Genomic DNA, 20,444 nt, shown 5'->3' with positions numbered 1-20,444 from the left:
TGTACGCAGCGCTCCCTGCGATTTCATCCAAGGCGCTGCCCTCTCGCTGCGTGGAAAGAGGCGTTCGAACAGGAAATTGACCAGTCTCCCGCGACAGTTCGCAGTTTCGTCTCTGGGTAGTACACGTGCTACCCACGCGTTTTTTTTTAATTTTCGTAGGGCATAGAAGCTTGGCATTGCATGTGCGTGCGTCAGTAGAGAAAGTTAAAGTATTCTCACTCTGGGTTGTGAAACCTTTTCCACCAAGTGGCGATACCCAAATTTCTCGCCGTTAATTCCATAGAGGTATGGTCCCAACGGCTTGGATTGACTCGAGTGTTAGCTCCCGAAGTCGCTTCAAATCATTTTCGTTCTTTCGCTCATTTTTTTAACGCGATGGGGTTAAGAAAGTTGTTTCGCAGTAAAGCTGGCGTCGGTGTTGGTCGGTGGCGTTTTGACGGGAAAATCCTGATTGGTCAATAGGGTCATGACGTCACAGCCTCATGACCTTGCGCGGGAATTTCAAAGAACCTACAACGCTCACGTGAAACGTGACGTCACGAGTGGAATGGAAGTGATTACAACGTGACTTGTAATGGGATTTAAAGGTCGCCACAAGTCTCAAATGATTTCACTTCGTAAGGTGATCCATTTGCCATAAAGAAAAAAGATTGAATAATTCTAAGCAGGATTTGAACCCACGACCCTTCGGTTGCGAGCCAGACACGCTACTCACTAGGCCACGCAGAGACGTTATTTCCTCACTGACCTCCACTTTCCTCCGGAGGTGACGACAGCGGATACAGTCTGGCGCCCGCTCGCCCGGCCGTTCGGAGCTCGGGCGGAAAAAGCGCCGAAAAGTTGCCGGTGCTCGCCAGAGAATCACCACCCGAACGGTGCGCGCCTGCCGTAACCACGCAGACACTATTGCCCGTTTTCCGGCAAACTAAGTTGCCGACGACTGACTACCCGAATTCGCCATAAGTTCCTGGCTTCCAAGACATGCTCCCTTTCCTCAGGAAACCCTATGAGAAGGCGATTTGTTACTCTTGTATCTAAACAATAAGTATGGAAACAAACGACCGGTGGTAAAACTCACGGTCATTCACGAACAAATTGTGGAACTGATATCTCGATGACTGGAATAAGGAGTGTCCTAAGCGTAAAAGAATAAAATGTAAACGAATAAAATTTTTAGGGTATCGTTTAATTTCCGTGCGCATAAAAATAGTGAAGTATAGGGAAATTACTTTTTCAAACATTGTTATTATTAAGCTTTTTACAAAAAAAAAAAGAAAAGGATAAGCGATTCCTACGTACTTAATATAAAAAAGCAAATCACAAATCAAAATCTTACGTATATACACTGTGCGGTACCGGATCTATCACAGACTTTCAAGCATAAGCGTATATACACATTGAGATCGACTTGGTTGCGCAGTCTGTGTGTGTGTTCGTCCAAAGGTGTACGCTGCAAAGCTGCGGGCTCTGAAGCGCGCACTATTCAATGCGTCATCAAAAAAAGAAAAGAGAAAAAATGGAGTCGGTGACGAATGTCGTTTCATGTTCGGCGTGCACTTTCGATGGCGCTTTCACTGCTCTCGGTGAGGATGAGGCGTTGCCTCGCGGGCCTCATATCGTTCCTTGGAGTCTTCCTGCTTCGGGAGCTGCGTCTGCGGACTCCTGGCGCTCCTCACGTACGAGATCCACTCCGGGTACGAGACGTACCCGTCCGAGTTCACGTCCACCGACAGCAGGCTATCCACCATGCCTGTAAAACAAAGTGACTTAGACCGCCGTTGACGCCATTCAATCACCGAGTGCTAGGACGTTCGGAGGCCGAGTGTGTTAGCGCGTCTTAGCTCGGAGAACGTAAACCCAAACCTCGCGCTACGGTACATATGAATCCTGGGTTCACTCCCCGCGCGTTTCCGTTTCGGCCTGGATGAGCATCGTACCGGCGTGCGGTCGTGTATTGTTACTGCGTGATGCAGCTTAAAAAGACCTGAGGCTAGAACTCGTACTGCACCCGCTAAAATATCTTATCTACAGCGGAGACGTCACTCCAACTCCTCCCTGTCTAAACACAGACACAATGCAATTAATTTTATCGTTGCCACCATCCCCTAAAAATGTATTTGTAAATGCCTCTACGCGCTTATCACCCGGGATAAAACTGTATATACCGGGATGAAACTGAATGTAAAACTTAAAATGAATATTCCGCGCCAGAAAGTCAGTGCGCATGTTCAGAACGTGTTTCAGAGGCCAGTAGACGAAAATGTGCAGAAAGCGATTATTGGAGAGGTCTACCCACTCTAATAGTTATCTCTTGCTCGCTGCCATTTTTTCTGCTAGGCCGTAGGGCATGTTCTCGTGTGTTGTGCGTATATTCGAATCTATAATAGTAGTCTCGAATAATACGCTATTCGATATTCACCTCGAGATTAACCACGATATTCGTACCTTTGGAAATGTTGATCGCGGCGAGTTAGCATCGTTGAGTGCGCTCCTCACCGAGCACTATTGCGCTGCGTGGAAGCAATACCCGCAGAGCTCACGGGCTCCGCGGGTGTTGCTTCTCCGCAGTGCACAAGTGCTCGGAGAGAAGCGCATTAAATTGGGCTTACGCGCCGCTATTATGCGATAGTAATATGCCCCATTCAACACGACAGCGTAAAGGTCCCTTTAACTAAGGGAGGGCCTGTGTTAAAGGGAACTTGCCAACCTCCCTTTACAGCTACTGGGAGTAGGCTGAGGCCCATTAACCTGAAATAAAAATGACAGATATATAAGTTTCTGGTGTCTAATGCGATAAAAGAAATTTAATATTTCTAAGTAGTAATTACTGTATTAATTCTGAACACAAACGTTAGGAAATACGCTGGCAAGAAACGTATATTCACGATTGCAGGTTCAATCATCACGTGCATCAATGAACGTGTCTATTTCAAAATTACGCCCACTTAAACAGCACGAGGGATTACGAAAAGAACACCATAGAGCTCGAAAGTCTATATGTTAGCTTACTGACTTCCAAGCACTGGCATCAGGATCTACAAGTGCATGTTTGGCGATGTTGGAGGTTTATTTTCAACAGGGCTGGTCAGAGATAGTTCAAAATATATTCGGGAATACAAATACCGAGATACATGCCTTTTTAAGGCCCAAAATACAGATACTACGATACATTTGTCTTATATGCAACGAGATATCCCTAAGATACTCCTGAAAAAACGCCGAAAGAGTATTCCGGAATACAGATACACACAGAAATACATTTGTTCTTGAACGGTGCTACGTGGGGAGGGCGTAGTCCGTGGCGAATGCAACTGGCAATTTATGTTTGTGCTCCTCTTTTTGTGTCATTTTATGTACTTCCCCTTATCTCGAACTAGTGCCGCTAAAGAAACACGTCACGCCCGGTGGACCACATCGTTGCTGAACGGTAAAGCCCGAATATGGTGAACATCGTACACAAAACGACAAGGACAAACGAGGAAAGAACACAGAACGCAGACAGGCGCGTTTTCGTTCAACGTTTACCAACTCTCCCTACTTACCAGTTTACAGCGGTAAAGACAGCGTGCCATGCTTGACAAAATGCGTTTGCACGAAATGAACTCTGTTTTGCCGTGACGGCGCATCTTGAACTGTTGTCTTATATGCTTATGAGTCACCCATAGTGTGAGGAGATTCGACAACAGGGCTGTATACTTTTTCTAGTCTCAACTCCTTTAAAACGTTCTCTATTATAAGTTGAAAAGTGGCGGCGGAGAAAAGCTCACCGGAGAAAAGCTCACCGGAGAAAAGCTCGCCGGAGATAAGCTCACCGGAAAAAAGCTCACCGCAAAACCGGCAGATGCGGAGAAAAGCTCACCGGCCTTTGAGCGGATAAGGAAGAAAGCTCAACGATTTTTTTTTTTTTTAATTCAGCGGATTCTGCGTTAAACGTGCCAATTTAGCACAATTCGCATTCGTCGAGTCATTAAAATATGTCCTCTTTTTTGTAATGTTCTTGAAGTCCATTGGGAATATTTACTAATTCCTCGGGAATTAGTAAGCACCCCTTCTGTTTATTAATGAAGCCGTAAGTATGAAATCAGAACTTCGTAGACCGGTAAAACACGCAACATTTTATTGACAGCTGACGGCTACGCTGTTTTCTTCCTGTTAATTTCACTAACAAACCTTTAGTTGCGAGAACAGCTCCGTCATGTCGTGTTTGTGGTCTTCACTCCGTAGTCGTCGTTTGAGCGGTTTTCATCATGTGTAACGTTCACCAACTCGCCCTATTCGCTACCTTACAGAAGACTACTTCTTATATAGGTCACGAGTAACAATGGTGCCAGTGTGCAGCTCAGAAAATTATGCGTGGCTCACCGTAGAAAGGCACTATCACAAAAAGGAGACGTGTCGAAACACCAGCACGAACGGCTAGAAAACGTGCATGTGCGTGAAAGAAAGGAGCCTCGATATATTGCTGACTGTTTTATCCTGTTTTCAAAGGTTAACGAAAGCTTCGAAGAGAATTTCAGGCACCGCGATGTTGCGCATGCACTTTCGGATTTTCGGCATTTACAGTTTTGATTTTTAGGTTTTAGGCAGACATTATTAAGTTTTCGAACTTGTTCCTGTTCTTCAAGTTTATAAAATTTTCAGTTAGGCTTTTTTTTGCTTAGAGAATAAACCACAGAAAACACTCGCCCGCAATTATTGATCTGGGAGCAATATACCCAATAAGCTTAACAAATATTACAAAAAGAACATTTTATTTTTTACAAAGCTGGCGAATTTTAATGATAATAAATTGATATATGTTACGCATGGTCCAACAGCCTCCATATAAAAAAAGGAAGAAAAATCGGTGAGTTTTTCTCCGCATACGCTCAATGGCCGGTGAGCTTTTCTCCGCATCCGCCGGTTTTGCGGTGAGCTTTTCTCCGGTGAGCTTATCTCCGGTGAGCTTTTCTCCGGGATTCGTTGAAAAGAGTGGAGGGCTTTCATGAAACTCACCTTCTTTAAACCACAGGTTTTCCTCCATGGTTGTTATTGCGATGGATTTTGATATAGGGTGGGTTCATCTTATAAATTATGAAGGAAATTTCTCCAAATTCACATTTTTATCTTTTATATTTATCGTAAAAACGGCAACAAATGTAACAACTTGATACATAGGTCTGGCAAAGTATTGCGATACAAGCGATACATTATAAATATATTTGACTGCTGATACAAATACTTTTTCAAACGTATTTCGATACAGAGATACAGACACTCGAAAGCGCCTCTAAGATACTATCGCGATACATTTGTATCGCGATACTGCCCAGCCCTGATTTTCAGAAGTCTCGAAGGAAAGCCCCTCGTTTTAGAGTTAGCTTGTACGATGCCTGCCTTCAGTGGTTTCATGGATAACGAAGCAAAACAACAGCAACTACAACGAATTAGGTAAGGCCCTTGAAAGCAATATATTTTAGCAGTTCGATGTGTTTATTGAGATGCACTGCCTGGAATCTCGGCCCCGTCATGGCGGCCGCAATGAACACCTCCTAGAAGCTAAGGCCGTAGCTCTCCGAGTCGTGACGTCAGATTGGCCCGGAGAAGGGAGGCCAAGTCGAGAGAAGGTGCCCACTTTGGTGCTCTTTACTCCGGCCGCGTCGTCTGCTCACCCAGGTCGCGTGACTTGTTCGTGCGCATTTATTCGGCATTAATATACGTTTTAAATGCGCAGTCTTGTATAATTTATTGTATATATAAGCGTAATACCACGCGTTGCCAAGGTTGAAAGCACTCAATTTATATTTATGATTATCCCCTAACCGAGGGTCCACAATGCAGTCACGCAGCTCCCCACTCTTTTCGAATAAACCTGCTCCGGCGGAGACATTTTCTTCCCTCATACGGGTCTCGATTCTGATAAATTTGCGTTGTGCGTGAGCTTCTGAATGTCTGCAAAGGAACGCCGATACTTTTTCACAAAAAGATGTGAAGTGAAGAAAAAAAAATTCAGTCACCGCCGCAGGGAGCGCACACGAGTAAGAGATGGGTCGACGAAGTTAAGCCTTTCGTCCCACGCTTCTGCCGCTGTTCTTGTGTGTGGTTCTTTTGTGTTCTCTTGACACTACAACATTTACGTGGATTAGTGGTCCTGTTACAGTGTGAGTGACATGTGTGGCCAGTAGTCAACGATGGCACTGGTCGATTATGGATCGACCTCTCTTCCTCAACAGGGAGAAAAAGTTCTTGGAGTTCCTGTTAAAAGTTTTTCGTGGCGGATATTACGGGGCGCTTATACGGTCGAAAGGCGAGAAATAACTTATTTACGGGCTTTGCTGTTCATGTATAGGACGCGAGTAGGGTGCTTCAGTCGTTGCTTTAATCTCATGATAGAATGGAACCTCGTTCTCCGTCGTCATTCGTGTGCAATTGCGTCGACATCTGTAAATATGCGTGGTTACATTCAGGTTTTCCCCGGAAGGTGAATAACAATCTTATGTGCTATTATTGAAAGTGCATGATTTGGGCTAATGTATTTATTTATACTAATGTTATTTTATTGCCTCCTACGGCGTTCCTACTAAAATCCCAACTGTATTAAAGAAATAGCATTATTGTGTAAAAATAAATTATATTTTGTTCTAAGACAGCTGGAGCCGATAGAAAGAAGTGGATTAGTTGATAGTTAATAGTAAGTTTAGTATCGCTTCCACACGAAAACGTTAATATCTTTTCATTAAATTATATTTTAATATTGAACCAGCTCACCATCCTGAGCGACTATACGAGCGTCACTAGCTGATTTGCCAACCCCATAATGTAATTCGATGGAAATTACATTACTTTTGCACGTTGCTGGGGTATAACGTAAAAACTCAGTGATTGCATGCGTTAAAATCGCTCACATGATTGAAGTGACCCTTGTCTAGCCATGTCCTCGTTGACTACCTCTACCTGATTTTTACTGTGATCCGTTTCGTTGTGTCCATCACTGCGTGTCTCGCCAATTTGTCGAAGTAATTCTGTATAAAATATGCATTCCCAACGGAATAATTGCGTGACTCAATGTGTTTGACTTAGAACAATCTCTTTTCTTTTTTTTTTGTAGGCGGTTTATATGCATACCTCGTGCCACTTCATACCAATTATTTAGCGGTGGAATATTTTGCCCGTGCTATAAAGCTTTTACTAGCCCAGATGCTATTTAGAAGCTTTCATTTTAGCTAATGAGGCAGGCTTATGTGAGTAAATGCGCGTTGTTACGACGGTCGATTCACACGCATTGTCTTCGCTTTGGCGCTTCGACGCGCGCCTCCATGACCTTCCATGACCTTCTCGTGACGGTCGTCACGAGAAGAGCGCTAAAGCCTTAGATTCTAGGAAGTGTTGCCGCAATATTCCGCCTATCCGAGGTAGCCGAACGCATGGAACGAACCTTTAAATAGACGCAACTTTCACTACGAAACAATACTTCAGCTTCTTGATTGAACCGCCTTGAAGTGTGCGTTGCACGGCTCGTTCAAGCTCGTCCTGCTCAATTCGTCATGTAGAAATGCGTTTCTATCTCTCTCATGCAATTTCACATGCCGCAAATAGTTACTGCTATAAACTGCTATATAAACGGAGGATCAATCCTTGCATTGATCCTCCGTTTATTCACCGTACGATACCGAATGCCCTTTACTAAAGGTACCCTCTAGCTAAAAGACCTTAGCTGAAAGCACCTTTATGCTGCCGCGTGAATGGGGTATGATAGTTAATCCGGGGTCACACTGTTCATACACCATACAAAAGACAGTGTGCAAACACGAGTAGCAGCAGTATCCGTGGTTCGAACGCCGCGTGCCAAGTGTTCTCCTTGAACTCATTTCCATGCGGCATTCGAAGCACGAATCTCGCGATGACTCGCGTTTAATCCGTATGCCGACTGTCCTTTGTATGATGTATGAGCAGTCTGATTGCGGCTTTAAACAGTGATGCCTGGACAACCCGCGCTCATCATTCGTGCTTGTTTTGATGTTTTTTTGTTTTTTTTTTGTCAAATTTGTATTTGAAGAACAAATATTTGCATATAGCAAGCAGAATAATAAACCACCTCGATTAGGATAGCTGCGACAATTTTGTTGTTTGCATGCCATATGGTTAATAAATATAGCTATATTAAAATTAACTGAGCTTAGAGGCGGACAGATGGAAAGTTGGGAACACCCTTCACGAGTTCAGCTGAATTTTCGTTTAAGCAGGGTGCGCGGTCTTAGAGAAACTATTCGATATTTCGATTCGAAAATATTCGGCCAAAACCACTATTCGCTACGAATTGGCTTCGAGCTCAAAATTCACTTTTCGCACATGACTTGTTTTGTGCATTTGCAGTATGGCTCTATTTGGGATAAACCAAACACCGCGCCTGCGGCCCCAACCCAGTGACCCAGTATTTTTCGCCTGGGAGTGAAATGCGGTGGGGAAAGCAACCTACAATAATTTCTTGCTCGAATTTTTCGAAGTTTGCGTTATCTTGTACGACACTTCCTAGCGCATGACAGTGATGAAATTCGGGTCACCTAAGTCCGTGTAGTGAAATGTGACGTTAAATCGCTATAGCCCAAAGCGGCTCCCGGGTTGGGCACGAGTACTGGATCGGCCACCACTGGGGTGCATCAACGTGGCGGGGGATATTTGGTTCGCAATCGTTGTCAGATAGTGCGGGGAAAAAATAAAAGAGCCGAACTGTGAGAATACCAGCACATTTGCAGGCGCACTGAGCATTTCGAACCCAGTAGGGGACCGGCTCCGATGAATAACGACACACGACACCGCGCCAGAACTTGCCACCCTGCTTCATTTTCCCCGAGTTGCTTTGCAGACAATTAGCGCATCAAGAAACCAATCCGTGCCCACAGATTAATTCTAAACCAATATGTAGCAAACGTAAAAAATAAAAAAAAAAAATAAAAGATAACATAAATTATCTCGTTTCCTGCGAAGGAATTGTTAATGAATTTCTCGTTTCATGGTCCCGAGGGAAACGTTTAGAGTACGAGCTCTAAGCGTTGGAACTTTCTTTCACTGAACGATCTATCAGACAAGTTCAGTACGCTTTTGAAAGGCGCTGCTCACGCACGCCCGTTGCCTTTGCTCAAATACAAGCCAAAGCAGAGAGCAGTTCTGCACTTTACCGCAGCGTGCATGCGGCTAATACTCGAGGGCATCTGCAGTGCTAATTAATACACTTGCGTTCGTAAACCCTAAACACCAATTAATGCAAAACATGCGGACCCTCGATATGATCCTCACGTTCCACATGACGTTAAACCAAAATTTAGCAATATTGCATTCGTATTTAGACGAAAAGGGCGAACACGGTAGGCCAATGGATGGCGCCTAAAAAGTGGAATCAGCTTTTTTTTCTCTTTCATACATTTTTTTCTTTTTTGTAAAATTCTGGTAAAGGTATTTTGCATAGAGCCCTTACCGAGCAATTTTGTTTCGTCAGCTGTCTCGTTGTTGTGCTCCATAAGATGTCCGAAAGCCTGCATCATCTCCAGACCGTCCAGCTTGTCGTTGTCGTCGTAGTCGTGCATCCTACACAGAGATGGCGCCACGGTCCTGCTTTTGAAAAACGCCTCTCTCACGTCGTCTGCTAGATTCGCCGGGTTTTTGTAAGGGTACATTTCATAAATGAACGAATTGCTCCTGGGTTTTTAACCATAACCAGGCATACTTAGGTGTGTGCTAATTCGGGGATGACTCCACCCGGGGGCTCTTAGGTACACTTACAAAGAAATCTGACCTTTGTATGGTTGCAGTTGCGTTGTTATCATTCTCCCCCCTCCCCCTACCAAAAAAAAAAAGCGCTTTTGTATTTTTTTTATGAATTGTGTTAATTGGGTTCTTTTGTCTATGCTGGACCATATGATTACAAAAACACAAAAATGATTATTCCTCAAACATAATGGCGACTCCCAATTGCTTTGCTTTGCCTCAATTACAGCACCTAGTGCATCACACACAACCCGTCACATCGAGGCTGCAATCGTGTGTTGGTCTTAATTTGAGAGTACGGCGCACTTTTTAATACCTACGCGAAGAAAAATCACAGAATGGCATCGACATCAGGACGTATAGTATAATGAGCAGTAAATTTAGGCGCTTCAGGGAGCAAGAGGAGAATCGAGTACACCGGTGTATTTTAGCGGTCGCTTAAACCTTACGAAATTTTAAGGCGCTTCTGTTTTATTTTAAAATGATGAGGTAACGAAATTTGGCTATTGTACCAAATCGCACACCCTGAAACTCAAAGTATGTGCCCGAAATATGCCGTGACGACCGCGGTGAATCAAAATGGAGGTGATCTTTGTGCGATATTAGTTAAATCACAGCGATGTCAAAGATGTACGCAAATGTTATCAAGCAAATGCGGTTGTACAAACTGGCTTTCGACGTAAACGTTTTCTGTGTTTTCTGCTTTCAGTGACACGTGGCGCCACCCCTCGACAGGGGAACTAAACATCAAGGTCTGCCGTTCGCGTTCAACGCTCGTATTTGTCGTGGTTTTGTTCCGTCTTATCGCTGATATGCAGAGACGCCTCAAAAGTGAACCTGGTATAACCGACCTCTAGAGTCGAAACTTTGAGCTTGCTATCCGCCTGCGCCCATTATTCTAGCTCCCTTCCCGATGCGTCGGAATGTACACGCAACCCCTAATATGCCTATATTCAATGAAGGCATTCAGAGTCCATCGATACCTTTTGAAAGGGTTAGGGAATTCGAGGTATAAAAGCTTTTGGAAAGCGCTTCTCTTGCGACATTGCAAACCATAGCTCGTCACTAAATTTACTTGTCGCATGGAGCATAAAGGCTGATTCAGACATTTGCGCTGAGTGCTCTGCGTGGCGTGGCGTTGCGTTGCGTTGCATTCCATTACGACCCATTAGAGAGTTTTAGGGAACCTTCTTTACGCACCCGATGCGGTACGATGAGCACCCCGGTACGAACTGCGCATACGCTAAAACAGAAGACTAGCATATGCGCAGTGCGTACCGGAGGACCCATCATAAAGTATCGGACATGCTAAAACGGTTCCCTAAAACTCTATCACCCGGTACTCGGTTCCCATGGCGACGCCTAGTAGCCTCTCGTTATAAGCACACGTGAGCGGTCAAGACACAGCCGGTCGTGGTCGAAACGCAGATATCTGAAGCAGTCTTTATATGTCCACTCAATTCACAGTTTGATTTAAAAGCGAATTATTCGTCCATAACATCACAGACCTCATAAAATAGAAGGTGGTTTCTTCGGTCTCCAGCTCTCCCAGCTGGGCTAAATGGAGCACCCGGGAGAGGTCTCTCCTGATGTGACTGAAAACAGAGCCGCAAGATGCTATCATTATATCACCAAAGTATCACGTTCCTTCTTTTAGGGGATTAGCGTCGATATTAATAGGGAGTTTTGTAGATCGCGTTTCCCCCTCCGCTAAGCCCTCCGCAACGAAGAAGCCGCTACTGCACCTGCGGGCCGATAGCCTTGACTCTAGAGTTGCGGGTATCGTAGCGGGTTGGGGGGGGGGGGGGGGGGGGGGGGAAGTGGGTGGGGGGTGGAAAGAGTTGCGGGACGGCGAAAACGATCTACGAAAACTCCCTAATAACGGCCTAATTATGAAGTGGCACCGACTTGCCCGTCCGTTGGGTGCTGTGCATGACTACATTACAAACAAAAAACAATTGCCTGCGTTTTCTTGAAATTTGACATCGTGTATTGTGTGGCGTCAGCCCTAGTCGCTCGTTCGGTATACGCTCCTACATGGGAGTTTTCGTAGGTCCTTTTCTCCGTCCCGCAACGCTTTCCGCAACCCGCTGCGATACCCGCAACTCCACAGTCAAGGCCATCGGCGCGCAGGCGCAGTAGCGGCTTCTTCGCAGCGTTGGAACTAACGCGTTACAACTAACGACGTTACTGATAACATGTTAGTTTCATAACTAACGTACTTACTAGAATCCCAGATGACTGAAGAGTAAAGTAATGTAGTTATAATTTTACGGTATCTCCAATCAAATTACGTTACTCGTTACTCTTGACTTTTGATTAAAAATGGCCGGATGAATGTTTGAAAACAAGATAATTTTTCTTTTGTATACTACCTAAAAGTGGCTGAGAAACGCCAACAAAGCTATGTATAAGCTGCGTCATTTCAAACTCCTTCGGAAGACACTTTTAACGTTCCCACGGCCGCGCCCAAAAGGCCCGAGATTATCGCTGAGCGCAAAGTGTCCTTGGTGCAGTCTTTTTGTACGCGGAGCGCAAGTTCGTCTGCTTCTTGCACAGCGGTTGGGATGATGTCAGAACGCCGAGCTCCGATTGGCTCCGATTAAAGGATAGTGGGTAGACCTCGAGGCATCTAGCATTGAGGTCCACCCACAATCCTTTTAATCATGGGCGTGCCAAAAGGGGGGGGGAGGGGGGGGGAGGCTCCCCTCCACCAGTTCTCAAAGTGTGTGGGGGGGCAAGGCATGTGTTTCGCCCCCCTTGCAGCAGCCGTCCCTGGCCAGGGCAAACACTGGCCGGCGGCGCCCAGGGATACCAAGGGCCCCGGCCCTTGGGGGAGGGGGTTGGTTTCCTTCTTTAGTCAAAAACAAGTTGGTACGCCACTGCTTTCAATCAAAGCCAATCAGAGCATGGCGTCGTTCTGACGTTACCGCAAGCCAGGAAGCAGAAGACTTGCTCTCCACATAGAAGCTGCTAAGATCACCGTCGCCGTACCCTGAGCGGCCGTATCGCTGGAAATAGACATCCGTTCAGAAGGCAGCAGTCCGCCGACGCTCAAAGGATTTTTCCTCAGCGTCCCAGCTACCCCAGCTGGTGACATCCCTCTAGTGAAAAAACCATTTGTATGAGAAATTTCTTTTGTCCAATAAACACATATGAATCATACAAGATATATAGGAACATATAAGAACTATATAATATATATAAGAAAAAGGGTTCTCCCACTGCCGCCCACCACTCCGACTGGCCGCCCACCGCTCTGACTGACCACCCACCGCTCCAACTTACCGCCCGCCGCTCAATTTTTTTTTTTTTTTTTTTTTTTTTTTTAGTGCCGCGGGTTGACGATGCGATTTTGCTTGCGCACATGGCTGCAGACCGTCGCCATCGTGCTCAGCAGGTCCGCGCACCGCCCCGTTATCGTTCGCTATTGCATCGCTGACTGCCGCCACTGCCACACTGCTTCAAACAAAGAGCGCGGGCGCTCATCGTGTTTCTTTTTCGTTATTTTTTTTCTCTTCCTCTATCTCAGCGGCGCATCGCCGGCAGTGCCCAGAAAAGGGGGGGGGGGGGGGGGGGGGTTCAATAAACAAATGCAACAACCCCCCCCCCCCCCAAAAAAAAAAAAAAAAAAACGAGCGCCCCCCCCTCCCCTTCCCCCCCTTACCTTTTCGGGTAATGTCCACCCCTTAGAAATTCCTGGTGAGAACCCTGATAAGAACATATAAGATCCATATAAGAAACTTCACACACGTTTTTTATATGGCTCCTTATATGTTCCTATATATCTTATATATTTCTCATATAGTTCTTATATGGGTCTTATGTGGTTATTATATGTTCTTATATATCCGGTATGACTCACATGTGTTTATTCGACACAAAAATTTCTCATACAAATGAAAATTTTCAACACAAATAAGTTATCGTCCTGTCAAGGTAACAACAGAAAGGATAAACTCTAAGTTTGGAAGCGTTGAGGTCCCCACGCTTTGAACCAAAACAAATGTGTCAGCGGTGGCCGGGTGCTGACGTGTTTGTAATTGGAAATGCGACGTTGGTTTGTGAAGAAACAAGGTGACGTTTATTTTGCTGGATTAACTTTGATTACACAAAGAGGTCTATTTTTCGTTCGTTACGTGGCTTGCACCCGGTCGTTATTTTCAAAGCGGTTTCTTCTTCTAAGGCAGGTGCTATGGTCCCAAGGTTCAATTCTTCTAATCGCGCTCGCGAAGCGTCACGTGTCCGAGGATATACATTGCATATTCTGCCGAGAGTGAATCTTTGAGTAACTTGATCAATGCAATGTGACTTTTTTTGTTAGTATTTTTGGCGTTAGTGAAATTTTCAAAATTTTATTATTGTGTGTTGCTTTGAATTGCTTATTTATAGTGTTGGTTGCTGGCTTGTGGTGTTTGATTGAATTGCCAACGTATAAATGTGGTCTGTCCCCCACTCCTTTGCTGTAATGCTGCGGCGCTGCGAAGTACAAATAAATAAATACTCACTCTGAACAAGTGTACTGTAGCCGAAGCTTATAGAGACGGATTATTATAAACGGCTGTCATATACCAACAGTGAAACGCAAAGTAACGATAAACTAACGTAAACGTAATAACGTCCTTTTGTCATGTCAAGTAACGACACCGGTAGTTCGTTACATTTGCAAAATGATAACGGAGCTCTGTAACGCGTTAGCTCGTTCCCAAGCTAACGAGTAACGCTATTTCGTTACTTATTTTCGGTAACTTGCACAACATTGCATCTCCGTTGCGGAGGGCTTAGCGGAGGGAGAACCGCGGTCTACGAAAATTCCGTAGTGTGGACCGCTTAGAGTGTGGAATTAAACGGTTCAATGTCTTAAGTGGCTCCTATCAGCCGACGACTTGACTCTTTGCTTAACCTCGGTCCGGTCACTGATGATTCGGCAGCGAGCCAGCAGCACATGCCATGCTTTGCGCGATTCGAGTCAGTTGAGCATTGTGCAATCGCTATGCTCGAGTGACCGCCAGTCTCGCTCGTTATTTAGCACTTTGGTCTGCGCCCCTGACGGCGGTGGGTTTACTGAACTCGAGACGCATTTAGGTACTCTGGAGCCCCCGCGAACCAACGCAATGCACCTCCGTTGCTGATGAGACCACCAGCCCGTCATGGCCTCATTTGAAGACACCGAGGCAGATATGACCAAAATTGTTTGGCTCTTCCCCAAGCCGATAAAGTCCAAACAACTTTGAACTTTATAATTTGCCCCTGCTTACGCAGGGGCCTGCTCAAAACCATGTTTCAGGGATAAACCAAATTTGCCCACCCTTTTTGGCTTCTCGCTTACATATATTTTACAATGTTTACGCAACTCCTACGCGACAGTGAGAAACATCAAGCTAAGAGCTTTAGAAAAAGTACAAAGGTGGGGGTTGGAGCCTCGCCCGAAAAGAGCACTAGTTGTTTGTTAGATACTATCCATAGCAACCACACGCAAAAACCATCATTCTCCGGGGACCCGCGGACTTTCCACCTCTCTGGAAACCACGTACAATGAATAAGAAAACGCACAAAAAACACCCGTCTGCGCTTTGGACATCGAACGTGACAGCCAATATAATTTTGTTTGCACTCCGCCGAATCGCCCTTCCCCCACTCATACCTTACCGAAAATGGTTGCGGGGCTCACTTACAGCTTTATTCCATTCTTTATGAAGGTCAAGATTAGGGCTTTATCAGGTCAAGGTCAAAATACAGTTAGCGTGCTTTTAGTCTACATTAGAGACGCGAACGCATACTCCATCTCACAAACCTGCGTAGTGCTGACAAAGAGAGAGGCGCGTGTTCGTGACTCGGAAATGTGACTTCTGCGCGCGAGTTCTCGTTCACACAAAGCCTTCGGCTGAGGGCGGCTCACGAGCAAGTTCCTTTGTCAGTACTGCAAAGGTGTGTGTGTGAGGGGAGTGGGGAGGGGGGGGGGGGGAGTGTCGGTCGGTCGATGGGTGTGTGTGTTCGTGGGGAGGGGTAGGTGAGTGGGTGATCGAGTGCAAGCCACTTGTTCATGATGTCGCGCTATAGCAGCACGCGTGAGGATCCCGGTCGCTTTTTGGATTTGCGGTGAATAATCACTGTGGTTCGGCAGGCCTCAAAGACATCCGTCATTCTGCACGAAGTTGATATTTTACTAAATAACGTTATTAAATATATTAGTCAATATTCCAAAAGATTGGAAAGTCAAATTGAGCTGAATTCGAAATGAAAAATTAAAACTAACTTTACGTCCTCGCGCACGCACGGTGGCATGTTTATCACGCAAAAGCATGACAGCGGCATTTTGCACGCTGGGCGGTGATATTGTGAACACTGCAACGGGTTATACAACTTACCAATATTTGCAAATCCGCAGGCCGGCACGCGCGTGTTGGTGCACCTTCGGAAAGGGAGCAAAGCACGCACCAAACGCAGGAACTCTGAACGTGGCACTAGAGGCACTGAATGTTCCCAGAGTAACGAAACCACCAGGTCAATCCGCGTTTCTCTATGGGAGCGCGCGGGCCAAGGAATATCACGTGAACGGCTTGGAGGGACTGAGTGTTCTGCTAGGCGCCGCCCTAGCTCAACTCCAAAAGTGCGGCGGCCGCTATGGAAGGCAATGGGAAGGTGTGAAAATAGCGTTGGTTTCAGATGATTTCTGTCGCATTTAATAGGCAGACGCTAATGCTAGCATATGCTCTGAATAGAATAAGTTAAAATGGGTCACTATGTTATAGTTTTCTCGAGCAGAATAGATAGTATTGTGAGCTAAGCATCAGTAGGGTGTACAAGGATGGTGCATCCAGTCCGCCTGCTGGAGCCCACTCCGTGATCGGAATAAAAAATTGAGTTAGATGCTCTGCAGTTGGGCCGTGACGCTCTTGGTGAATGTTCGAAGTGAGGCACTGTTGATTGGTAGGGAGCTAGTGACTGGCGGGAGAGGGGGGGGGGGGGGTACCTTTAAAGTTCCACTTTACTGAGTGCGAAGGAGTTCTAGTGACGAAGCGAACGGATTAAAAGGGGCTGCACTCCACCAGCGCGAGTACGCCGCAGGGAGGAGGCAAAAGGAAGCGAGGAGTCCGGTAGCAAAAAAGTGAGAAGGAGCCGCGTGGTCGCTACTTGACGTCGATGTTGAAGCGGGTCCCTGCCGACTGAACGGAGGAGGTGCACTGCTCGATATAGGATGGTGTTCGGAGGCCAAGTTGATGCCTCATAACAAGGTAGGAAGCGCGACGTTGCACCGACTCGAGGGAGGCAACAAGTTGCCTAACTGCCGAATCCCACACCGAGCAGCAAACCTCCAAGATGGGCAACACCAGTGCTGTGAACAACAATCTGGGCACATCGGGACTAGCTCTTCTGGTGGACCGAATGACGAAGCCAAGGAGTCACCTTTCCCCGGGACACTGCGTTTTGGACATAGCGATGGAAATCGAAATGCTGGTCAGTGATGACATCTAGGAGGTGGATATTCGTTGTTCTTGGAATCTCCACTCGGTTCAGTAAAGTGTTGGAGGGGTCGAAGGTTGGTGCGAGGCAGTGATCTGCATGGTAGCGCATTTGGTTTAGTTTAGGGGAAGTTTGTTACCGTTTGACCAGAGAAGAATGCGATCTAAATCAGTTTGTAGCCCTTTACCGAACGTACAATCGCAATAACGATGCGAAAAGTTTTAAAAATACAGGCGATTATCCTCAAAACGTCGCCGGTAGTGGAGCGGACATACACAGATACGCGCGCGAAAGCGTCTGCTAGTGTGGTGAGCTACAGAGCCAAAAAACGCGGTGGCGATTCAGCGAACTAGAGAAAGTGCTAAACAAGTAAAAGCAAATGCGGCGCGCTCGCGCTGCCTCGGGTGACCTGGTCGCCTTCTAATAAAGCCGGTCGTGACCGAAACTATCAAACTTCGCTTCAGAACTGAGTCGCGGCGCAGCAGTCGCGCTCCAATTGATCCCCAATATGGCGCTGCACTGTGCGGTCGAAACAAAGCGCGTACAGTGCAGCGTTCGTTCTCGTGCGAGCTCTTCAATCCACTTTCTTTGTCTGTGGCGACACTCGTTTGTCTTCAATAAATTTCTTTCCTTCTTTCTGCGCGGTGCGTGACTTACACCTCGTAGTCTCGCCTCCCTTTTTAGCCTCGAAACATATCGAAGTTGAATGTTAGGCTTACCGTCTGAGGCGTAGAGTTTGAAACACGGCACCAGCGCAACCGGAGCGAGCAAACGAGCCGGCAACCCTCTTTCTGCGAACCAGATAGCGGCTACTTTATATACAAAATGTTAGAGAAAAGTCAACGCACATTCCGTTCGGTCCGTACAAGCCAACGTTACTAGAACCACTCAGTTTGGAAACTGCCATAGAGACTGCTCTGAAAAACTGGCCCCAATCTGTCCACCAGAACCGAGCTAATGGCGAACACAACGCCGCCATTTCTCCCGGAGCGGCCACTCGACGAACTGCACTTTACTTCTATTTTTGCTTCAATCGGTCATTTTAGCGCCGAAACAGATACAGCGGAAGAGGTTACAGGTGTGCCACCGCCGTCTCCCCAGCGGCCGCGCCGCGAATTACTACCGAAGTTAAAATGCACCTAGGTCGGGACGCGCTACCTCAAAGGACCGCTGAGGCAAGGTTGTATAAAAACAATAGTAATTGTTCCGCAAAAGCTTGCAAACTAAAGATTATAAAAACACGCGCCCTTCATTTTGTACTAAACTCCAAAAAACACCCTTATAAAAAGAGTCTTTTCCGTTTGTTTTTACGCAGAAACATGCTTTCTAAAAGCTCAAGGTGACCACAGTACAGACAACTGATAAAGAGTGGCGCTGTTGACGTATTTAGCTCGGTCTCGGTGGACGCCAGCGGCCCAGGTTTCGACGGCGAGTTTCCCAACTGAGTGTTCTAACGTTGGTACAAGCCGTACCCGTGGTAAAGCGGAAACGTTTTATTTCCGTACTTTCTTGTTGTTGTTGTTTTGGGCCCATCTCCAAATTGACGACTGATAACTTCCGCCATGGGCTAAACCAACCAATCAAAACTGGATTCTGCAAGGATTCACTTACGGTAAGCGGACTGAATGGAATTCTGTACTCTGGGAACACTCAGTGACTCTATAGGGGGCGTACCTGCCAGAAACTCTTTTTCGGAACGGCCTATACTTGGGGACAAGTTTCTGTAATCCTTCCAAAGAAACGACGCGCGCGCCGCGTGCACAGCCGTGAAATCCCTGCACAATGGCGGACTTAAACCTCAACGTCACGGCACACTGGAAAAAAAAACAGCAAAAAAAAAATGTGATGAGCGCAGTGACGCTGCACTTTCGACGCTGTTTGAATGGTTCGTCGGCTCGTTGTGTTGGCCGCGCTTCTTCGACGTTCGCTATCGTACGGAATGACTTGCACGTTCCTCAGCGCAGTTGTTCCGCCATTGTGCAGGGGTTCCGACCTACTAATAATCGGCACGTGATTTTCGAAAGGGGTCTATCCCATTTACAAGCCTGCGCCTTTCCTCCCCACAAACGAAACCGCCGGTGAACCCTCGTAGCGACACCCATCTCGCGTCAGCATCACCGCCAGCAAGTTTTGCAGTGTCTCACATCGAGCGAAAGCGTCTGCCACTTTGCGGCGACTCTCGGCCAACTTCAGCGTGTTTGCTGCTTGGGGCGGACTCATCAATGACGACATAAAGTGCAGTTCTCGTCTTATATAATGAGTGCACGCGCATGCGCACCTTTTACTGCGCCGCTAGGGAACATTTTCGAACAGAGTGATACGCAGTTATCCAGCTCCGACTTACTCGGTGTCCCGAACAATCTCTGCGGCGCTGTACTTGCTCCTCAGGTCTGCCAAATCTGCCGACAGCTGTTCGTCTTGGAGCGACCGAACACCATCGGCGAGTGCGAGCCACGTGATTAGCATCGTAGCGCAGGCCAGCAGCGTTGTAAGCGAGCGTTGCCGCCAAAGCATTTCTTCGTGCTGTTCGGTCGTTGTCTTCTCACGTTTACTGAGCCGGTTTGCCTGCACGAAAAATTCGCCTTTACGAACGTCTAAGATATACGTGTAAACTCCATAGATATATAATGGACCTTTTCCGAGAAGCGTTCTGCGCACGCGCGAGCGCCCGATGCCAAGCGGCGGAAGTCGGCACGAAAAATCGAGGAAATTCAAAAAGAGGCTGTGGATCAGCGAGTAGAACACGTAATTTCAGCATATATATAATTGTGCTGCACAAAAAGAAAGTGGACGGAAAGAAAAACACGACGCTTAGGTGGACACCACGGATGCCCCTTCTTAAACTCGCGTTGGGCACGCGCCGCAGCTCGGAGAGCGAAGAAACTGGTAGCGTACACTCCCATTATCGATTGGTAGCGCAGGTAGGTCACTTCCTCGATTTTTAGTTCGTGCAGCCACCGCCTGGTGCCGTCGGTGTGTGGAAAAGGTCCATTCGATGCACACCAACCGAGCGGCGCCGACGGTGCATCGACACTCAGTTCGTCGCCTTTGTGCGTTTTATATATATGACCGACTAAACCAATCGCGCACTGTGACTACCCGCGGCGATCGTGCGCTTTTTTTTTCTTTTCTGCGCTTGGTTGGTGTAGCCGGCGATGGCATACGCACAAACACGATGAGTGCCATGACGATGCGCTTTTGCCGCTGCTCATTGATTGGCTCCGTCGGAACGTCCGCTG

General features: G+C 46.7%; 1 protein-coding gene across 1 annotated transcript; it reads right to left on the bottom strand.

The window, feature by feature from the left end:
* Window positions 1-1,220: 1,220 nt before the first annotated feature.
* LOC8037430 (multiple coagulation factor deficiency protein 2 homolog) lies at window positions 1,221-19,719 on the bottom strand. The gene is made up of 4 exons (XM_029971887.4): window positions 19,550-19,719; window positions 11,250-11,336; window positions 9,452-9,561; window positions 1,221-1,750 (listed from the first exon to the last, which is right to left on the bottom strand). The coding sequence occupies exons 1-4, from the start codon at window positions 19,717-19,719 to the stop codon at window positions 1,572-1,574; spliced, it is 546 nt and encodes a 181-aa protein (XP_029827747.1). The 3' UTR covers window positions 1,221-1,571.
* Window positions 19,720-20,444: the final 725 nt, after the last annotated feature.

This window comes from Ixodes scapularis, unplaced genomic scaffold, assembly GCF_016920785.2.
Source record: "Ixodes scapularis isolate PalLabHiFi unplaced genomic scaffold, ASM1692078v2 PGA_scaffold2__306_contigs__length_199485367, whole genome shotgun sequence".
Taxonomy (NCBI): Eukaryota; Metazoa; Arthropoda; class Arachnida; order Ixodida; family Ixodidae; genus Ixodes; species Ixodes scapularis.
Note: the sequence above shows the minus strand (reverse complement) of the source record. Positions and strands in the feature narration are given on the sequence as shown.